At 50.5% G+C, this 20765-nt stretch overlaps 1 protein-coding gene across 2 annotated transcripts in view; it reads right to left on the bottom strand.

The window, feature by feature from the left end:
- The window catches only part of LOC142251115 (cytochrome P450 2F2-like), a 57436-nt gene that overhangs the window by 23364 nt on the left and 13307 nt on the right, over positions 1 to 20765 (bottom strand). For both annotated transcript variants that reach the window (XM_075323635.1, XM_075323633.1), the window contains exons 2-5: positions 17759 to 17936; positions 16382 to 16544; positions 3191 to 3340; positions 2580 to 2740 (exon numbers count right to left, since the gene is read on the bottom strand). In XM_075323635.1, coding sequence (XP_075179750.1) covers positions 2580 to 2740; positions 3191 to 3340; positions 16382 to 16544; positions 17759 to 17935 — 651 coding nt within the window. In that variant the 5' untranslated portion in view covers position 17936. The remainder of the gene's footprint in view (positions 1 to 2579; positions 2741 to 3190; positions 3341 to 16381; positions 16545 to 17758; positions 17937 to 20765) is intronic.

Raw genomic sequence — 20765 nt, forward strand, 5'->3', positions numbered from 1 at the left:
AAATAATAATAAATCTTCTGCAAATACTCAATATGTCTATGTAGCTTTGAGTTTGAGATGAAAGTCTGCTGTCGCTCGATGTGACTGTAGCCTTTTGAATCCTCACAGCGCGCACACTACACACTATCAGGATTCACCAGTGCTGGCAGCAAGAATGGATTGTCAAATGACCCAGAGTTTACGATTTGCATGCCTCTGGACACATTCCAACTAGACGTGTGGATTTAATTCATCATATAATAGTAATACCTTTTTTTCAAAGCCTCAGTATCAAATGGATATTGACATACCATTGGTGCAACCTGGGCGGCCTCAGGACTCGTTTCTTCTAGAGCGGGAGGAATTATGCATTACACTAATTTAGATATTGGATGGCAAATGGCCCATATATTGTTCTTGCACAGGGGCATCTTCTGTGTCCGCTTCTGCCCTGACCAGTATTTGATTTTAAGCATTTTTTTATATTTTATTGCATTTATTTTATTTTTTTTTCCCCAGATGATTTTGGAAATGTTGGACAAAGTGTACAGTATATTTTGAATATCAAATAATTTTACCTAAATGTGTATCTTTTGTCTTGTAGACTTTTTGCAGTGTTAGATATTTTTGACTTTCCAGTGTGTGTGTATGTGTATGTATAATATATATACACATATATATATATATATATATATATATATATACATACAGTTAGGTCCAGAAATATTTGGACAGTGACACAAGTTTTGTTATTTTAGCTGTTTACAAAAACATGTTCAGAAATACAATTATATATATATATAATATGGGCTGAAAGTGCACACTCCCAGCTGCAATATGAGAGTTTTCACATCCAAATCAGAGAAAGGGTTTAGGAATCATAGCTCTGTAATGCATAGCCTCCTCTTTTTCAAGGGACCAAAAGTAATTGGACAAGGGACTCTAAGGGCTGCAATTAACTCTGAAGGTGTCTCCCTCATTAACCTGTAATCAATGAAGTAGTTAAAAGGTCTGGGGTTGATTACAGGTGTGTGGTTTTGCATTTGGAAGCTGTTGCTGTGACCAGACAACATGCGGTCTAAGGAACTCTCAATTGAGGTGAAGCAGAACATCCTGAGGCTGAAAAAAAAGATAAAATCCATCAGAGAGATAGCAGACATGCTTGGAGTAGCAAAATCAACAGTCGGGTACATTCTGAGAAAAAAGGAATTGACTGGTGAGCTTGGGAACTCAAAAAGGCCTGGGCGTCCACGGATGACAACAGTGGTGGATGATCGCCGCATACTTTCTTTGGTGAAGAACAACCCGTTCACAACATCAACTGAAGTCCAGAACACTCTCAGTGAAGTAGGTGTATCTGTCTCTAAGTCAACAGTAAAGAGAAGACTCCATGAAAGTAAATACAAAGGGTTCACATCTAGATGCAAACCATTCATCAATTCCAAAAATAGACAGGCCAGAGTTAAATTTGCTGAAAAACACCTCATGAAGCCAGCTCAGTTCTGGAAAAGTATTCTATGGACAGATGAGACCAAGATCAACCTGTACCAGAATGATGGGAAGAAAAAAGTTTGGAGAAGAAAGGGAACAGCACATGATCCAAGGCACACCACATCCTCTGTAAAACATGGTGGAGGCAACGTGATGGCATGGGCATGCATGGCTTTCAATGGCACTGGGTCACTTGTGTTTATTGATGACATAACAGCAGACAAGAGTAGCCGGATGAATTCTGAAGTGTACCGGGATATACTTTCAGCCCAGATTCAGCCAAATGCCGCAAAGTTGATCGGACGGCGCTTCATAGTACAGATGGACAATGACCCCAAGCATACAGCCAAAGCTACCCAGGAGTTCTTGAGTGCAAAAAAGTGGAACATTCTGCAATGGCCAAGTCAATCACCAGATCTTAACTCAATTGAGCATGCATTTCACTTGCTCAAATCCAGACTTAAGACGGAAAGACCCACAAACAAGCAAGACCTGAAGGCTGCGGCTGTAAAGGCCTGGCAAAGCATTAAGAAGGAACCCAGCATTTGGTGATGTCCATGGGTTCCAGACTTAAGGCAGTGATTGCCTCCAAAGGATTCGCAACAAAATATTGAAAATAAAAATATTTTGTTTGGGTTTGGTTTATTTGTCCAATTACTTTTGACCTCCTAAAATGTGGAGTGTTTGTAAAGAAATGTGCACAATTCCTACAATTTCTATCAGATATTTTTGTTCAAACCTTCAAATTAAACGTTACAATCTGCACTTGAATTCTGTTGTAGAGGTTTCATTTCAAATCCAATGTGGTGGCATGCAGAGCCCAACTCGCGAAAATTGTGTCACTGTCCAAATATTTCTGGACCTAACTGTACATACACACACATACACACACACACATGTGTGTATGTATATATACGTGTGTATGTATGTATGTATGTATACATATATATATATATATATATATATAATATACACACACACGTATATATACATACACACACACATATTATATACACACATATTATATACACACACAAATTATATACACACACATATTATATTATATACACACACACTAATATAGAGTCCCAGTGGTAAGGTTTTATTACCAGTCCCCAGCGCGAGCTCATGATTCGGAAGTTGTCTTGAACACATTTCACCAGCTTTTGGAAATTTTCATCTTCGTATTCAAACCGGCTGCCGAACACCACAGAGCAAATCACGTTGGACACAGAATGTAGTATAGGGTAATTGAGATCTATAGGGGATCCTAAAACAACAAACTGGAATAGGTAAATCAAGACCTAAAGGTCAGGATGCACAGAAGCCGAGTAACGCGGTCTATTGGGTGGAATTACACAGTGTCAAGTTTAGGTAAGGTTGCAAAACATGGTATAGCTGATTATTGAAGGCCTGCATTTGAGGTCCCGCGCAGGTGCACTTTGATCTGCCCTGAGCAAGGCAGATCAAAGTGTTGTAGTGCGCCTGCGCAGGACCTCGATGCCGGCTACTTTGTACCTCACTGGTGATCCTGTAATCTAATTTCTGGGGCAGAATACATATAACAATGGTAAGACATTTATCCGTTGTGGACAATCATCTTAGTTCCATAAATGTAATTGTTATATTGTGCATAAAAATATCTAAATTGCACATCAATTAAAAGAAAACAAAATACAAAAGGATGTAAATAAATTTTAAAAAAAATTTCCTACTTTACCATTTGCTTTTTGCAGCGTCTCGGTCAGATACCTAGCCTCCACTCGTATCCTCTCCTCAAAGCTATGTTTTCCTACTCCAAAATTCCCCAGCGTTAGCATGGCGAAACGTCTCAGCTCCTTCCATTTCTCTCCATTACTGAATGCAAACTCTGAGCAGTACAATAGAAGAATTAATTTCATATTATTAAATTCATAATCTCATATTCCACAAATTTCATAAATGGGACATGCTCATTGCTATACACTTTTTCATCAGATGGATCCCTACCTGTATCAGAAAGTGCTATAACTCTACGCCGGATTGTTCTTTACAGCGGATCAGTCATCAGATTTCACTAAACAAATTGAATAGATTTCTAAATACATTTCTGGGACCTTTTGTTGTATAACCATGTCTGAATGGCCGTATAATCATTTTTAAAGTTAAATCTGAACTTCCATCCACTAAGTCTGATTGACAGATCCTCAGTCAAGTCTAGAGAGTGAAGAGTAGAGATGTGGCTAGAGCTGGGTCATGTAACTGTGACCCGGGGGGGGCACAGGAGAGTGGTCGCCAGGGCAGGTACACCCGAGTACCGCTGGGACCAAAGCACCGACGGGGCACAGGGCCCTAGGTCAGGCGTCAGTTTCATACAGTCTGGCAAATACCTGCACAGTGAGGAGACCTTCACGGACCTCACTGACCCACAGATCTGGGGGCACTAGCAGTAAAGTGAGGATCAGGGTTCGCGACCACGGACGAGCCCTACGGGGTTCACACTGCCCGCCGTACGGACAAGGAGACTGCCAAAAGACAGTCGGGGCCCCCAAACCTGCTTCAAGCTACAGGGGGACCCAACCACACTGAGGGTGCTGGGGACAGAGCAACAGAGTCATCAAATTGGCACTGAAACTACAGGGACCTAAACCAGCCGTCCAAGGGCCCAACTGTGAGTTAAGAACTGTTAAACTGCAACCCCCGGTGTGGCCTCCCTTATTTGGCAAAAGTCTCCATCATACATCTCCCGGGCTCAGCCCTACCTGCAGAGGGCCTACCACGACACAGCTGCCATCACCACTAGCCCTAGAGATAACCAACTCAGCATCGGTGGTTCCATCATCTTAACCGCAACCCACAGGTGGCGTCACACCAATGACTTTAATCTCCCCTGTAAATACTGCCCATTAAAAAGCACCCAGGGTCACCCGTGACACAGCATCCCCCGTAAATATATACGGCCCGGGACAGAGTACCCCATAACCCTGGGCGACACACAAACACTGACTCTTTCTGGCGAAGGTGTGCGGAGCCCTCATGAGCTGGCGTCTGCATCTTCCTTCATATGAATATTTTGAGTTTGCATGCCCAGATCTCTCAGCTGATAATCTTCTTATCAAACTCATGTTTGCTTAGACAATCTGCATTTTCTTCCTGGCTCATGACCAGCTGAGGGAGTATTCTCCGGTCGTGATGTCTGTGTTACCAAACCCCTTATACTATAAATAAACACACGGACTGCATGCGACTTGGTTCAAAATGGCCACAGCAGCCTTTTATTGCCTATTGTTCACAAACTAAGCACCGTAGGGACGCCGTCCAACGGGCGACCCAAAACAACACACATATAACAATAGACAATGCCAATTACATGACCCTCCCGGGGGCAGGCCCAGTCCATAACTACTACTCCCCCTGCCCCTGGCCGCAACACACCGACCCAGAGACGAGGTGCCAATCACCCACGGATTGACACCCCCACACTTTGGCAGAACCCCGTGCCTGCCACATCCCGGAACCGAGAGCCACCATACCGAGACAATGACTCCCGGTCCAGTTACCAGTCACTTCCAACCTCTGGACCAGACCTACCCCCCCCGCCGCTGTGACAAATAGCATCCCAACATCCCAAACCACGTCCCCCAGATGACAACACAAAAAAGGGAGGGTGGGCGGGGATCTCTTGGCGTCCGGAAGAAGAAGAGGAGGTAACCCCCTCCTCTCCCAGACTAACCCTTTCCCTACTCCTCCTCTTCCTCCCAAGCTAAACCACCCCTTAATGCCATATTAGGCCTGCCAAGCAAACTGTCCCTATTAACCCCATCACTCCCTAACTCCCCCTTGGTCATGTCGCCCCTCCTCCCCAGGGGATCCATGGCTGTCTTGACCAGCTGAGGGAGTATTCTCTGGTCGTGATGTCTGTGTTACCAAACCCCTTATACTATAAATAAACACACGGACTGCATGCGACTTGGTTCAAAATGGCCACAGCAGCCTTTTATTGCCTATTGTTCACAAACTAAGCACCTTAGGGACGCCGTCCAACGGGCGACCCAAAACAACACACATATAACAATAGACAATGCCAATTACATGACCCTCCCGGGGGCAGGCCCAGTCCATAACTACTACTCCCCCTGCCCCTGGCCGCAACACACCGACCCAGAGACGAGGTGCCAATCACCCACGGATTGACACCCCCACACTTTGGCAGAACCCCGTGCCTGCCACATCCCGGAACCGAGAGCCACCATACCGAGACAATGACTCCCGGTCCAGTTACCAGTCACTTCCAACCTCTGGACCAGACCTACCCCCCCGCCACAGGACAGACCACGTGACACCTTACGTGGCCTGGACCCGCCACACACCAAAAGCTCGCTCAACACCATCCTGCAGGCCCAATGCCCATAAATCCACTCCAATGTCGTTGAGGTGCACTCCGTCACCCCTCCGAAACCGCCAATCTGCCGGCTCCAACTCCCTGTGCCTCACCACAATCCCACCGTTCCTGATCACAAACCTGGCAACCACACGATTCACCTGGGCCCTGGCCTTATTGACCTTTTCCACCGACCGAGCCCCCCTCCATGACAACCTGGTCACTATGTCTGACCACACGACAATCAAACCCGGGTACTGCTTCCACAACCGCAGTAAGTCAATCTTTATATCCCGGATCAGATCCCGTGACGCCCGGACTCCCAGATCATTACCTCCTACGTGTAATACCAGCACATCCGGAGGCCGGTCAACCTTACAATAACGACCAAATTCTGGGACCACCCTGCCCCACTCCATGCCCCGAACACCGATCCACCGAACAGTCGCCTGCCCTCGATCCAGCCCTAGCTGCCGACCATTCGGGCGAACCGCCGCCCGCCGAGCACCCCAGAACACGAAGGAATGCCCCAGAATCCAGATTAGGCACATCCCTACAACAAAGAAAGACAACGAAAACAGAAATTAAAACCAATAACATCACCACCATCAACGCCTCTCAGAAAAACCCATTCTACCTCCGTCCTCTAACACTTGTACATTACCCCCTCTTTTTTTTTTTTTTTTTTACATATAAAAACCACTTCCAAACCACCAAACCACCTGTACCTAGACCAAAGTTACCATAATGCTACAACAGCTGCGGCCTCACGTACCGCCGAAAACAAGAAGATTCCCATCTACCAATACGCTTTACCACCTCATCTCCAAGCCCCCAACGAGCGGCCTCCGTAGCTGCCCCTATCCGAAAGGAATGCGACCCGAAATCCTCCGGGCGCTCCCCCACATTCCGCAAACTTCGCCGCAGAACCGCTACAAACTGGAACCTTGATAAAAAGGACCCATCCACGTGCCGCAAAAATGGGCCCGGTAAACCTCCCCTCACGGCCATGAATTGCTCCACCAAACGTACTGGGCACAACTCCTCCCCCGGGACCGCGTATAACACCACCAACCTACCCCGACCCAGCTGATCCGTTTTCGACCGACTAATCCGGCACTCCACCTGATCACCGCCCACTCGCACATCCTCAAGCAGCAACCCGCCGCCTGTCACCCTGGACGGGCTTACCAACTCACCGATCCGGAAAGCCCCATAAAAAGCAAGACCGAAAGCTGTTGTAAACAAAACAGTCTCGTAAACCGACTCACAAATGCCTCTCAGGCCCCCCACCAACCGCCTCAACAAACCAAACGATACGGGACGCCTCTTGTCCCTCTCCCGCACACCGCGGCGGAACCCCCGCAAGGCCCGTCGAACCCGAAAATCCTGCGAAACATCTTGTTCCCCTCTCATTTTTAACCAAAACGCCACCGCCGCCACCCGATGCGCCACGGCCGACGCCGATCGCCCGGCCGAGAAATCCACACTCACCAACGCCAGTAATGCCACCAAGTAATCCACGCTTACCCCATCAAACATCCGACCCAGCAACTCCTTCCATTCAGCCCACACCTTAGCATATCGGCACCAAGTCACCTCAGTCACCGAATTCCGAATCAATTCTGAGATCACCGCCTCACCAGATTCCATAAATCCACGGGACACTCCACTCCGACTTCGTCCGCCCAAGGCAGTAGCGCCCGAAACCTGCTGAACTGAAAACGAGACAAAGCGTCAGCCACCCCATTGTCAACTCCCGGAACGTGCTTTGCCACCACCTGTACATTCAGCTGCAGACATCTCAACACTAAATGCCGCAAAAACACCACCACTGGCTCCGACTTAGCTGACAAGTTGTTAATAGCAAACACCACCGCCTGGTTATCACAATGGAAGCAAACCTTCCTCCCGGCAAAACGCGACCCCCACAGCTCCACTGCTACCACGATAGGAAATAGCTCCAACAGAGCCAAATTCCTGACCAAACCGCTCTCCCGCCACGCCTGTGGCCACCGACCCACACACCAGTGACCTCGAAACACGGCCCCAAACCCTGCCGACCCAGCCGCATCGGTGAACAGCTGTAACGCCCCGTTAGACGCCACCTTCTCCATCACCAGGGCCCGGCCATTGAAACACTGCAAAAATTGATCCCATACCAAAAGATCGTCCTTGATCGCCTTCGTGATTCGCACGAAATGTGTCGGCGACCGCACACCTGCCGTCGCCGTTGCCAAACGTCTCGCAAAAACTCTCCCCATCGGCATAATCCTGCAAGCGAAATTCAATTTCCCAAGCAAGGACTGCACCACCTTAAGCCGCACCTTCTTTGCCGCCTTCACCCCTGCCACCGCGGCCCTCAAATCACGAACCTTCTCCTCCGGCAACCTACATTCCATGGCAATAGAATCAATCTCAATCCCCAAAAAACGCATCACAGGCGCCGGGCCTTCCGTCTTATCGGGGGCCAAGGGAATTCCGAAGCTGTCTGCGACTTTCTGCAACGCAAATAACAACCCCGCACAAACCATTGAACCCGCCGGCCCCACACAAAGAAAATCGTCCAAATAGTGAATAATGGACGTAAGCCCAGACACATCCCGAACCACCCACTCCACAAACGAACTAAACGCCTCAAAATACGAACACGAAATTGAACAACCCATTGGCAAACACCGATCAACATAATAACTGCCATCCCACCAGCAACCTAACAAATGCTGACTATCTGGTTGAACCGGTAACAACCGAAACGCCGCTTCCACATCAGCCTTTGCCATCAACGCACCCCGACCCGCGGCCCTGACCAGGTCCAACGCCTTGTCGAACGACACATAATATACCGCCGCTAACTCCGGTGCAATGCCATCATTCACCGATAACCCCTCTGGGTAAGACAAATGATGGATAAGCCGAAATTTGTTCAGCTCTTTCTTCGGCACAACCCCCAAAGGCGAAACCACCAACTTCGAACACGGCGGGGCGTCATAAGGACCGCCCATTCTGCCCAAAACCACCTCCTTTCTCAGCTTCTCATCCACCACATCCGCATGATCCCGAGCAGAACGTAAATTACGGTACGGCGGGGGCGATGGACTAACAGCCGACGGGATACGGAAACCGTCAGAAAAACCAAACCATAACAACGCCGCTGCCTCGCCGTCCGGATACCTATTTAAAAAGGGGGCCATCGCTTCTACCTTCACCGGCGTCATCCCTTTTTCCAACCCCGTCACCCGCTTTTCCTTTCCCCTTTTTAAAGCACTTGGACAAGCTATGTCCTCCCCCACAACCTGAGCATTCATGCTTAAACCGGCATGCCGCTCCAAACCTGCACTGCCCCTCATTATATTGCCAACAGAAACCTTTTTTCTGACTTGCCGGGGACCCGGCACCCGGTCCCCCGGCACCCCCCCGAAAGGGCTGAGTCGGTGCCGACATCAGTCGCATCCATAAGGAAATATCCTTATGGTCCCAACGCATATCCAGCCGCAACGCCTTCCGCTGCCGGAATTGCTCGTCGTAACGCAGCCACGCCAGCCCGCCATAAACCCGATAAGCCTCCCCTATCGCATCCATGTAACCAAACAAGGCCGAACAATGCTCCGACTCCTTTTCCCCGACCACGCTCGCCAAAATCGCAAACGCTTGCAACCAGTTTGCAAAAGTCCGAGGAATAAGCCTATAACGGCGCTTTTCCTCCTCGTCCTTCTCCTTTTTGGAGTCGCTCGGCTTAACCCTATCCAAATTAAATTTCTCCAGGGGAAGCAGAGAAAAAATCTCCACATATTCCCCTTTCCAAATTTTTTCCCGCACCTCCTTCTTTAAATGAGCCCCCAGCGGGCCCTCAAAACAAACATAAACTTCGCTTTTAGCCCTATCGTCTAGGCGCACCACCTCATCCTCCTTTTCTTTTTCCTTTGCCCCCTCCGCCGCACTCCCCCCTGCGCCCCCACCTTCCGCCGCGCCCGCTCCGTCCCCCCCTCCCACCGCCGCCGCCCCCCGACCTGTCGTCCCCACCCACGCCGCGGCCGGCGCCTGCGCCGCCCCCCCCCCAGCCCCGGCAACCGCCGCCAACCCCTGCAACAGCCCCAACAACTGGCTCCACACCGCTACACCGCCGGGCGCTGCCGTGTCCACAGCCGCCCTCCCGCCCCCGACACTCCCCGCCAGCGCAGCCCCTGCCGCCCCCGCTGCCGTCTCACCCAACCGCGGCTCAGCGTCCCCCGATACCGCAGCCTCGCTGTCCTCCGTCTGCCGACCATCCGACTCCTCCGACAGCACGACCTCCTCATCCTCGCCGCTGACATCTTCTTCCATCCGACATCCGGGGGGCGCCGACGCGGCACCCCCCCCACCACGGCCGCCAAACCGGGCCGCCGCGTGGGCAGTGCCGTCCCCGCTCCGTCTCTTGCCCTGGGGCGACAGCCCAGGAGACCGTCCTGTCCCCCGCGCCGGCACCCCAGGCCTCGACCTCTTGCGCCCGCGCCCACCCCCTCGCCGACTGCCAGGGGACTCTGGACGCGGACTGATGGACGCCCGGCTCTGGATCCCAGCCGTCGCCGCCTCTGGCCCTCCTGGGCCGCTGCAGGCCTCCTGCCGCTGGGTCCTCCCGCTCCCACGGGACACCGCCACATCCGGGGGCTGCACAGCGGTCCTGAGTGACCGGGCGGTCGCCGCATGGCTCACGCCGTCACCCCTGCTCACTGCCGCGCCAGGGTCAGGCACCACAGACCTCCCCCTGGCGCTGGACCTACCGCCGCCTGCAGCCCCTCGGTCCCCCCGCCGACTGCAGGGGGAACTGCTGGCCTCCCTCCCTCGCCGAGCGCGCTCCCGACCTGGAGCCGCTGCCGTCACTGGAACTCCAGCCCGGAGGCCGGGACCGGAAGTAGGCCCCACGCTGGCCACTCCCACCTCCCGACCACCGCGACTGGAACGCAGATTCCTCCCGCTGCTGCTGGGAGCAGCAGCCGGCCTGCGCTGCTGCTCGGCCCGCTGCGGAGGGTCCCTGGAGGGGCTCTGGCATCTCCTCCTCGCCCCCCCCCGCACCCGGGGAATACCTGCGGGGGGGCCGCGACTGGCGCACAACACGGCTGGAGGAGCGAGGGGCAAGCGCCGACGGGTTAACCCCGGCAGCCCTGATGTGGGACTGCGCTGCAATGGCTGCTGCAATCAGGCGCTGAAGTTCCTGGAGATCAGTCATGGTGACTCGTGCTGCTGATCTCTTGGCGTCCGGAAGAAGAAGAGGAGGTAACCCCCTCCTCTCCCAGACTAACCCTTTCCCTACTCCTCCTCTTCCTCCCAAGCTAAACCACCCCTTAATGCCATATTAGGCCTGCCAAGCAAACTGTCCCTATTAACCCCATCACTCCCTAACTCCCCCTTGGTCATGTCGCCCCTCCTCCCCAGGGGATCCATGGCTGTCTGATCTGCAAGTAAAGCTGGGTTCACACTAAGCGACAGCGACAACGACATCGCTGTTACGTCACCATTTTCTGTGACGTAACAGCGACCTTGTAAGTCGCTGTTATGATCGCTGCTTAGCTGTCAAACACAGCGACGCAGCAGCGATCATAACGTCGCTACATGTGCAGAGAGCAGGGAGCCGCGCTTAGCGCTGGCTCCTTGCTCTCCTAGGTACAGTACACATCGGGTTAATTAACCCGATGTGTACTGCAGCTACATGTCACAGTGCAGAGAGCAGGGAGCCGCGCACACTGCTTAGCGCTGGCTCCTTGCTCTCCTTGCTACAGTATACATCGGGTTAATTACCCGATGTGTACTGCAGCCACATGTGCACAGAGCAGGAGCCGGCACTAGCAGCAAGGGCGGAGGCTGGTAACGAAGGTAAATATCGGGTAACCAGGGAAAGGCCTTCCCTTGGTTACCCAATGTTTACGCTGGTTACAGCTTACCGCAGCTGCCAGACGCCGGCTCCTGCTCCCTGCTCGCTTCATTTCGTCCCTCTCTCGCTGTCACACACAGCGATGTGTGTGTCACAGCAGGAGAGTGACGACCAAAAAATGAAGCTGGACATTCAGCAACGACCGGCGACCTCACAGCAGGGGCCAGGTCGTTGCTGGATGTCACACACAGCGACAGCGACGGGATGTCGCTGCAACGTCACAGAAAATGGTGACGTAGCAGCGACGTCGTTGTCGCTGTGTGTGACACCAGCTTTAGGCTGGACTCACACTAGCGTAAGACATCCGATGTGAGAGCATCGGATGCGATATGCTAATGACCCCCGACGCAGGCTCTGCTGGGAGCGTGAGCCGCGTGTCATGCGACTGTGACCCGATCCTGCAATCGGGTCACAGCTGTGAAGTGGAGGGCGGGCGCTGCAGAGGAGAGGGAGGGGTTAATCCCCCCCATTGTCAGCCTGTGCGTATATCGCACTACACTAGGATAACATCCGAGTGCAGTCCGATGTTTCTCTCGCACCTGTGCGAGAGATACGGCTCTCCCAGAAAATCGCAGCATGCTGCTACTTTTCTCGCATCCAGAATCTAAGTGCAAGAAAAGCTGACCAACTGCTCTCCCTCATTGACTGACATTGGTCAGAGTGCAATGCGAGATTTTCTCGCATTGCACTTGTCCGATTTCAACGCTCATGTGAGCATACCCTAAAGGCTACTTTACATGCTGCGACATCGCTAGCGATCTCATTAGCGATGTGAAATTCTAGAGCGCAAGTGCGACCTTTCGAGATCGCACATAGGTTATTTTACGCATGTGCGATCTCGAAAGATCGCACTTGCGCTCTAGAATTTCACATCGCTAATGAGATCGCTAGCGATGTCGTAGTGTGGCGCCCCTGAGGCTTCCGTCGCCACAGGAACATTGCACCCCAGCCAGAGGTGTGATGTCCCATCCTGGGTAAGGAAAGGAGTGAACACCGGTCCACAGGCAAATCTGCACTACACCCATTGTTAGGTACACACAGGGATCAGGGACAGTGGCAGCAACCCTCCCATGCTGCATGCTGGGAGGGGCCGTAAGACCCATCCCTGCTCCCATAGGGTGGTAGCTTAGCAACTGGGTGGGTGGGAGGAGCCACCCGAGAGCAGAGTAGACAAGGAAGGTCAAGAGAGAGAGTTTCAGTTTACCTCAGGGAGGAGGGGAGTGAGGAAGTCTGCGGGAGGCAGAAAAGTGAGAAGTGTGAGTCTGCAGAGAGAGCTGAAAGGAGAAGTGCTCTAGCCAGTCAGCAGCAAGAGAAGAAAGTGACGCTTCCTGGTGAAGACCCTGGGACTCAGAGGGTCCAGGTGACACCAAGTAGAGAAAAGAAGGGATTCCAGGGCCACAGATAGCTTTCAGGCTCGTGGCCTGTTCCACAGGAACATCGGTGGAGAGATCAAGCTGCACACAGGGGACAGTCCCTAGAAACTGGAGGAGGAAAAGTCATCTCCAAAAGTAAAAACTGAGGCCCAGGGAAAGCTGCAAGCTCCCCGGGCCACAGCCCACAGCGGAACCTCTAGAAAGGGGGTAAATTACCGACAGGCAAGCCCCTGGCCCGGAAGCTGTAGTGGAGGCCGAGCCAGGTTCAGCCAACAAGGGCAAGGCTTAAGGAGTCAGCTGAAGAAAGGAACACATAGAGGGGTGCATCGGCTTTCATTCCAGGATCTACTCAGGATCGGCGGAGGTCCCTGATAGTGGGTTCCAGCAGTCCAAAGGCACCAGTGTGCTGCAGCCCAGGAACTGTGAGTAAACATCTTGAAATTGCACCCCCTGGTGTTGTCTCTGTTATTCCGCCCGCACCATTCCATCACTGCATAGACACTTACAAGCACCAACAGTGTCCCCGGGGCACCGCTCCACCTGTAGGGAGCAGGACCATCCAAGGTGCCATTCCACCAGCCCCGGAGGCCCCATACAGCAGCGGCGGCTTAATAGCCGCAAACCACAGGTGGCGTCACGAATAATATAAACTTTAATCACCCCCAACACTGAAGCCATATTAATTGACCCCACCAGGGTACGGAGTCGGGCCCAGCCACCACTGACGTCCCCCGGACTAGTCCGGCCCGGCATCGGGTGTCCCATAGCCCTGGGGTGGGCGAGTCAGTAGCATGTAAAGTACCCTTAAGGCTAAGTTCACATGTCCAATAACCATCCCTTTGAAACTGATCCAGTAAGCAAAATTGTGATCCAATTCAAATGGATGGCTATTTAACGGATCTGTTTTCCATAGATTTCAGTGTTAGAATAACAGACCCTGTTGCAATGAGTTTACCGGAAAGAAAAGAAAAAAAAAAGTATCTGCACAACGTTTTTGTCCTGCTAAGATGACTGATTACTGGATATGTGTCAGCTGTAAACAAAAAAACACACCACACACACACACACATACACACACACACACACACACACACACACACACACACACATCAAACCTTCTCTGGATCTGTTCATACTATAAGTGCTGTGTGGCACCGGAGTATATTATCTCTACAAACAAGTTTGCCTATTCATCATTGCTGTTAGCAGCTGTCTATTTTTTTTTGCTGATTAACCCTTCATCTGCTTTAAGCAGAATTAACGTTTCACTGGACCTGTTCACAATACTTAAGGCCCAGTCACACACAACGACTTTCCAGCGATCCCGACAATGATCTGGCCTTATAAGGATCACTAGTAAGTTGCTGGGAGGTCGCTGGTGAGATGTCACACAGTTAGACCTTACCAACGACGCAGTAACGATGAGGGACCTGTATAACGATCTCGGCAGGCGTTGGGACTGTGTTAGGAGGTCGTTGTTAGGCGTCAAACACAGCGATGCGTCCTGCCCAGCAGGACATCACCTTTGAAGAGAATGATCCGGACCATTCGGCAACGACCGGCGACCTCACAGCAGCGGCCTGATCGTTGGTAGGTGTCACACATAACGAGATCGCGGGCAAGATCATTGCTGCGTCACAGAAACTGTGACTCAGCAACGATCTCGTTAGCTATCTCGTTGTGTGTGACGGGGCCTTAACACTACTTTAAGTCCTGGATTGAAGAGGCTGGAGTGGAATGAGCCGCGCTGCTGAGTAAAGAGACCACCAAAGTAAAGTCTGAGTGATGCTATTAGTTATCACATTTCAGCAAAATTCCTTGCCTTCACCAGGACAAAAAAAAGAAAGAAAAAAAAAATCACGTATACAGACATTACAAGGAAGGGGATAGAATATATAGATTTTACACATGGATGCGCTCACTTCAATTGAGAAAAAAAAAGGTGCAGACCTAGTCATGTGAAGATGACATCCAGAATGCCCTACTGTCCTGGTCTTTGCTGTTTCACATGCTAGATGGCTAGTCCTGCCCGCTGTGCCATTACCTTGAGTCCTTTATGTAGCACCCCAGGGTTGCCACAGTGACAACACAAAGGGTTAACTCCCCAGACAACACCAAGACCTCCAGGCCAGAAGGGGGAGACCAAGCTGCTTCCCTGTATATTTTGGTGTGGAGAGGAAGTGGTCAGTTCATTTTTGTTTGTTAGTTCAGTGCAGAGGACTGAGGGAAAAGGATCTCTGCAGGTTAGAGCTGGCTCTAGCTCACCTCAGGATCCGCTGACCAATTCCAGGCCTAAGCCAAGGGTCTGAGGAAAGGAGACAGATTCATCAGAGGAACATACCTGGGAGACAGAGTATTGCTGAACTCACCCCAGTGGAGTGCACAGAACGGATGCCGGATCTGAGGCAGAGCAGATTACACACAGCACAGCTAACACCGGAGAAGTGAAGATTCCAGATCTTTCACCTGTACCACAGACACAGCAACACACAGGAGAGTTCAGGAACATACAAGTAAGGACTGGAGTTGCCTGTCAGGTCGGTACCTGGGAGCAGAACAGGGCTGGCTGCCTAGTTTATACAGCAGCAGGGCCACACAAGCACAGTGCAGAAAAGGGAGCCGAAACGGCCCGGCTGGGTGGGAGAAACCCTGAACCCTTCACAGACTCCGTGGACAGTACTCTGCTGAATACTATCATCAGTAAAGGACAAAGAAAACTGCAAAACCGTGAGTCTGCTTGTTTATTGTGCTCGTGTCCTCCACCTCCCCATAGACTACTACACTGCCCCGGGGAAAAGGCTCTACCCGTGGGGAGCCGTGCCATCTCAAGCTGCTATCCATCACCCCAGAGGTTCTGCAGCAGCGGTGGTCATCTCTGATCACATTCCACAGGTGGCATCACGAACATAACCCCCCTTTTTATTGTGGAACCAGGGATCACAGACCGGGTCACGACACCATGATCCCCTTTCCAGAAGTGACTCTTTAGCCCGGTTCTGAGTATCCCCTTAACCCCTGACGACACATTTACAAGCATAAACATGCCTAGAATTCCCTTACCCATCAACACAGAAAGAAAAAGAAAAGAATGTGACAAACTATTTCAGTTTTAAAGGCAGGGACAGATTCTCTTTGAGGTTCTGATCTTTGGACAACCAGGAAAGTAGTGAAATCGCCTTGGGAATAAGTGATTGGTGATGAGGGTCGAAACAATTTTACAACCATCCATCAAGAATGATTCATCAAAATGAAACCTGGCTTAATACTCACCATCTCCTTTGGTAAAGTCAGAGAATGAAGGACGATAGGCTCGACCACTGAACTCTTCTGCTTTGTCAATTAAAGTCTCTTTAATGGCTTTGTAACTACATAGCACGACTACTGGCTTGCTCCCTTCATAAACTGTAAATATGTCCCCATATTTTTTCGACAACTAGGAGAGAAAGCAGAAAATTAATCCAACATGATAATTTATTGATTTGACATGACAAGGACACTCCATTCAAAAATTTGACAATACGTTTAACTTTTTAGGTTGTGTATGCAACTTCTTCAGTGGGGAGGAGACATGACTAGGGTATTGTAAAGTGTCCCACGCACAATAACCACGCAAACACTGAGTGACTATTGAAATATGCGGTCACAGGATCCTTTAGTAATTACAATCAAAAACATAAACTGATAACCGTCCTAACCGTAACCTTTTCTCTGAGGAGATACTGGAAGGCCTGAACAGCACCAGAAACCATCCACAGTTGCACCACTCCGACTCGGGGCTGACAAATGTCAGTGCTGTACCCTCAAAATTTTAACCTATTTCCCGGGAACTGTCCCAGCTGGAACTTAACCATAACCAATCATGAAGGGTCAGCATACCTCAGATATGAGCCCTTACTCCATTAACCAAGGCCATCCCTGACCTCCTCACCTCAGCTGCCATGACATAATAGCAACATAGCAAACAAGAGTCAGACCACCACCTTACCGCCATCAATGAAGTATAATTTTCATAATAATTTCTTTTATTAAAAAAAAAAATATATATATATATATATTTCTAACCACATTAAATAAGCGTGGGTGGGTGGGTCGTTCACCGGTCCTGGATCCACGAGACAGGTTGTCCAAACTGCTGTTCTTATAAAGGTTCTCCATCCTCCTTCTCCACATCCCTTCCTACAAACTTCCCACCAATCCTACATCCGACCCTAACCATGTGATCATTCAAATCCCAATAACTTCCCTCCCCCCTCCTTCAAATCCTGCCGAGCAAACACGCCAAATTCAGAGATATGGAGCTTTTTTAGTGCTACTTTTTATGTTGTTTACAAGGGAGCGTGGCTCACAGGATAATTATGGAGACATGCCCCCAGAGATTTCTGTTAGCACTGCCCTCTTGGTAAAAACCATAAAAAGCAACACTAAATAAGACCCATATTTTTGCAACCATAGATTGATGTTTAAAAAAAATTAATGCAATGCTCAGGGGTGTAACGGGAATAAAATAATGTCAAACTGTCCACTTTTGAGAGTTTCGATTTAAGCAGCATCTAAACATTATATAAGTTTTGTCATTTTTTTTGTATCCGATGACTTCCTTTAGGAATTCTTACTGTGTGCTACGAGTTTGTTTCCGGCTTTACTCACATCCAGTAGAGACTTGACGATATTTTTGAAGTTCATCAAGTGAAGCGTACCAATGATGGGAAGAGGAGTTGGTCCAGGAGGCAACTTGGACTTCCCCAATAATAACTTGGCATAATTAGCCATCATGCTGGTTATGAGAATCACCAAGAGGACGGTAACCAGTGAGTAGAAATCCATCCTATGAAGAGAGATTCATATGAAGATTTTTTAAGGAGGCTCCTTATAATTTCCCAACATAGAGTAATCTAAAAAGATATCAAGGGGCTCCAGTTATAGTTGCAGTGAATATAATTTCCATGTATCTAAAATCAGGGGTGCACTTGAAGTTAGGGGACTTCTTTGTGCTGGTTAAACTACCACACTTGGTGCTTGTTTACAAGATCTACTAGATTTTCCCCCATCGCCCATGACAGCACCACCTGAGAGAGAGGTCCGCCCCTTCAGGACAGGAAACCCACTGAAATAAAAAGGCGGTACCTCTCTACCGCATCAGTTTAGGTTTCCTGTCCTGACAGGACACCCAAACTTAAGGAGGCCAGGCTCCACACTCTGGATGTCAGGAGGGCCCTGGTCACATACCTCGATAGGACTAGTGCATGGAGGAAGGCTTTGTCACTGTTCATCACTTTTCAAGGGGCTTCTAAGGGCAAGGGGGCTACAAAATCCACCCTTTCCAGATGGATTAGGGATGCTATCACCCTTGCGTACTCGTCCAAGGGCACTCCTCCTCCCGGGGGGGGATCAGGGCGCATTCCACAAGATCTGTCTCTAGCTCTTGGGCGGAAAGGGCAGATGCCTCCATTGAACAGATCTGTCAGGCGGCTAGTTGGTCGTCCCCTTCTACTTTCTTTCACCATTATAGACTGGACTTATTCTCCACAACTGACCTGTCCTTTGAGAGACTGGTGTTACAGGCGGTGGTCCCTCCCTAAGGTGGTAGATCTCTATAAATCTCTCAGGTGGTGCTGTCATGGGCGATGGGGGATGGGGGAAAAATCTTAGTTACTTACCAGTAACGGGATTTTCATGAGCCCATGACAGCACCCTTAGTTCCCCCCCTATTCACTGGTTGTGGTCACCCTTCGGGGAGTTTTAGTGTTAGTGGTGTTCTCATTGTCCTCCTCTTACTTTGGTGGTGGTTCAATTAACCTTGTTGGGCGTGCCTCTCATGCTCTGTAAACCAACTGATGCGGTAGAGAGGTACCGTCTTTTTATTTCAGTGAGTTTCCTGTCCTGAAGGACCTCTCTCTCAGGTGGTGCTGTCATGGGCTCATGAAAATTCCATTACCGGTAAGTAACTAAGATTTTTTTCCTCATGATTATTGAGAAACGTTCTACACCTTTTTGCAGGACCTGTGGAGTGGTCCTGACGCGCCCACGGGGTCGGGGTTTACTCGTTGCCGGGCTGTGGCACTTCTCCTAGCACGCTGCGGTGGCCTTGCCTAGTTTCGTGACCCCAGGTGTCAATAATAGTGCTGGGGATGGGGACGATGGGGGTAGTGCGACCAACATGAGCCGCCGCTGCGGGACTTCTCTGCTGCGGTGGATCACTATGCAGCTCTGATGGTTCAGCTCTCCACAGGCAGAGCTGTGCCCCAGGGAGGATGATGGTGGTGGTAGTCGCAGACGCTGATAGCGCTGGGGGCGCAATGGCATGGGCAATAACAGGTCGACACAAGCGGTGCAGTTCAAGGTCTTTTTACTCACTGCTCACACATTCAGCCGTTGGAAAATGCCGATCCCCACTGTGATGGGCTCCAGCCGATCCCGGATGCTTCGGAGGTCGTAACTGGCGGTCCCTTCTGTTAGTTTCCTTTCAATGATCTCCCTCCACCCCAGCTCCTGGGCCGTGGAACGGATTACGGGTACTTGCTACACTCCCCGCGAACCCTGGAATTCCCTTTCTTTTCCTAAGAACCCGGGTCGAGCTTCCCACTCCAGACCACAGGCCCCAAGCTATTTGTTGCCTTCTTCTTCTCCAAAGTGCGACTTCACGTGTACACCGTCCGGTGCCGACTGCCCATTGTGTGTCGGATGGCTCCTAACGTCCACCTGTGGGTGCCCCGCCTCCCGGGTTCCTGACTAATGGGCATGAGGTCCCATACCTCATGATGGCTACCCCAGCTCCTACCCTTGTCCAGTCCCAGTGACAGAACCCCTGTGTTATGTGTTGGTTGTGGTTGTTACCAGGGATGACCTCCTCTGCATCCAAGATGAAAACTGCACCTTAAGTGAGGTGCAGTACCCTGTGTCGCCTGAATCCACAGGGGCACCATAGTCCTATAAAAATCTGTCTCACTAGGTATGAGGATGTACCAAGCAAACAGCAAGGGAAACCTGTGACTAGGGAATGGGGGGGCGAGACGGTGACATCTGACCAAGCCTACCTCTTAACTCGTTCTTTCTAGTTTCACTTTCTCCACCTCATTCTAAGTGTCCACCCACTAACCAACCCCACCTCCAGACTGGTCAGGGAATGTGTGCTCTCCTTAAGAAGAATCTCGCCCTAGCCACGGCCTGATGGAGTGTAGCTATACTAAGTGTGTGTGTACTGTGATCAGTGTGCTTCTTACCAGGGATGGGGCATCACACCTCTGGCTGAGGTGCAGTACCTCTGTGGCAACTGGACCCTCAGGGGCGCCACATATAAGGCTTAGGTAACTCATCAATCAGCAGCTATCATTTTTATGGCCTATGTTTATTCCATCACTAATGGTCTAGTGTAGCCACTCGAGTACAAAGACTCACAGACTCCATTTGGGGGGTAAGTACAGATTGAAAGTCTTTTTCCTGAAATAGCGTCGCCGATGGGCTTGCTGTGTTTTTACGGCAGTTCTGTGGCCAGTGTCTTTTCACTATGCTTTCATTGATAAAAAGTAGCTAGAGTCAAAATGAAAATGTTACTTCTTATATCGGCTTCACAGTTTCTGAACCCTAAACCATTTAACGTACAACTCCAGTGGGTTCTTTTTTTTTGCACCACTTCATCTTCTATCGCCGTCTCTCC

This window comes from Anomaloglossus baeobatrachus, chromosome 9, assembly GCF_048569485.1.
Source record: "Anomaloglossus baeobatrachus isolate aAnoBae1 chromosome 9, aAnoBae1.hap1, whole genome shotgun sequence".
NCBI lineage: Eukaryota > Metazoa > Chordata > Amphibia > Anura > Aromobatidae > Anomaloglossus > Anomaloglossus baeobatrachus.